Below are 927 nucleotides of genomic sequence, written 5' to 3'. Positions count from 1 at the left end.
GACTGTCGTGTCAAAATCTTTCCCAACATTGAAATGTTCATTGAACTCTTGAATCTCTTTCGAGAATCCGCTCACAGATACCTCTTTATCCAGATTATCCTCCCTCCTGTTAGGTAGAAAAAAAAGAAAGGACTGATTAACAAAACTTTGACACTATGGATACATACTGGATTAGAATGTAATAGTAAAATTTGTTATATTTGCTACAATGGATATGGAAATATGCTTTTCCAAGACTTCTAATAGTTTGAAACACTGAACTGGGCACCATACATTAATATTCTTATTGGTGCTCCTAGATACTGTTCTCTGACCACGAATTGCAAACTCAAATATTTTTTCCTTGATCAATACATAACATCTTGGTACTTTTTACAGTCCCTCAATAAAATTAAAATTTAACAACACAGAACTTTATGCTTGATTGGAAAGCAGAATTTACCTTATGTCTATAATAATCACTATCAGCTACACAGACATTCTGCATACTTACACAACATCTACCTCAAATTCAGGATACAGCTCACTCTCATAGCTAAATCTTCTCTTGAAAAATTCACGTACACAGTTCACATCACGGTCAAAATACCTGCACAACAAAAATAAATGAGTGTGAAGAGAAAATTTCAACTGAGTAATGGCACTGTTATAGATTTAACTCAGCAAGAAATTATCAATGCCCTTATTGATATTTAAAACACTAAAAGTCAGTGACTAACAAGTCATATTCCTGCTACGTTTGTTTCTTAAATAAAAACTAGAAAAAAGAGTAAAATGTCATTTATCAATGCCTGTTGAAATTTCAACAAAATCTCATTTAAGGTACATAATTTAATTAATTTAAATCTTGAAATTATGATTATTTACATTAATTATCAATGTTTAACTTTCATGTGGATCAATGAAGGAATCCACAAGTTGTAATAC

The 927-nt window shown here is 31.2% G+C and overlaps 1 protein-coding gene across 1 annotated transcript in view; it reads right to left on the bottom strand.

Annotated features, from left to right (window-relative positions):
- The window catches only part of LOC119593377 (serine/threonine-protein kinase rio2-like), a gene marked incomplete in the record, with an annotated part of 6,223 nt that overhangs the window by 757 nt on the left and 4,539 nt on the right, over positions 1-927 (bottom strand). The window contains 2 exon segments of the mRNA XM_037942306.1: positions 1-106; positions 494-589. Coding sequence (XP_037798234.1) covers positions 1-106; positions 494-589 — 202 coding nt within the window.

Source organism: Penaeus monodon, chromosome 32, assembly GCF_015228065.2.
Source record: "Penaeus monodon isolate SGIC_2016 chromosome 32, NSTDA_Pmon_1, whole genome shotgun sequence".
NCBI lineage: Eukaryota > Metazoa > Arthropoda > Malacostraca > Decapoda > Penaeidae > Penaeus > Penaeus monodon.
Note: the sequence above shows the minus strand (reverse complement) of the source record. Positions and strands in the feature narration are given on the sequence as shown.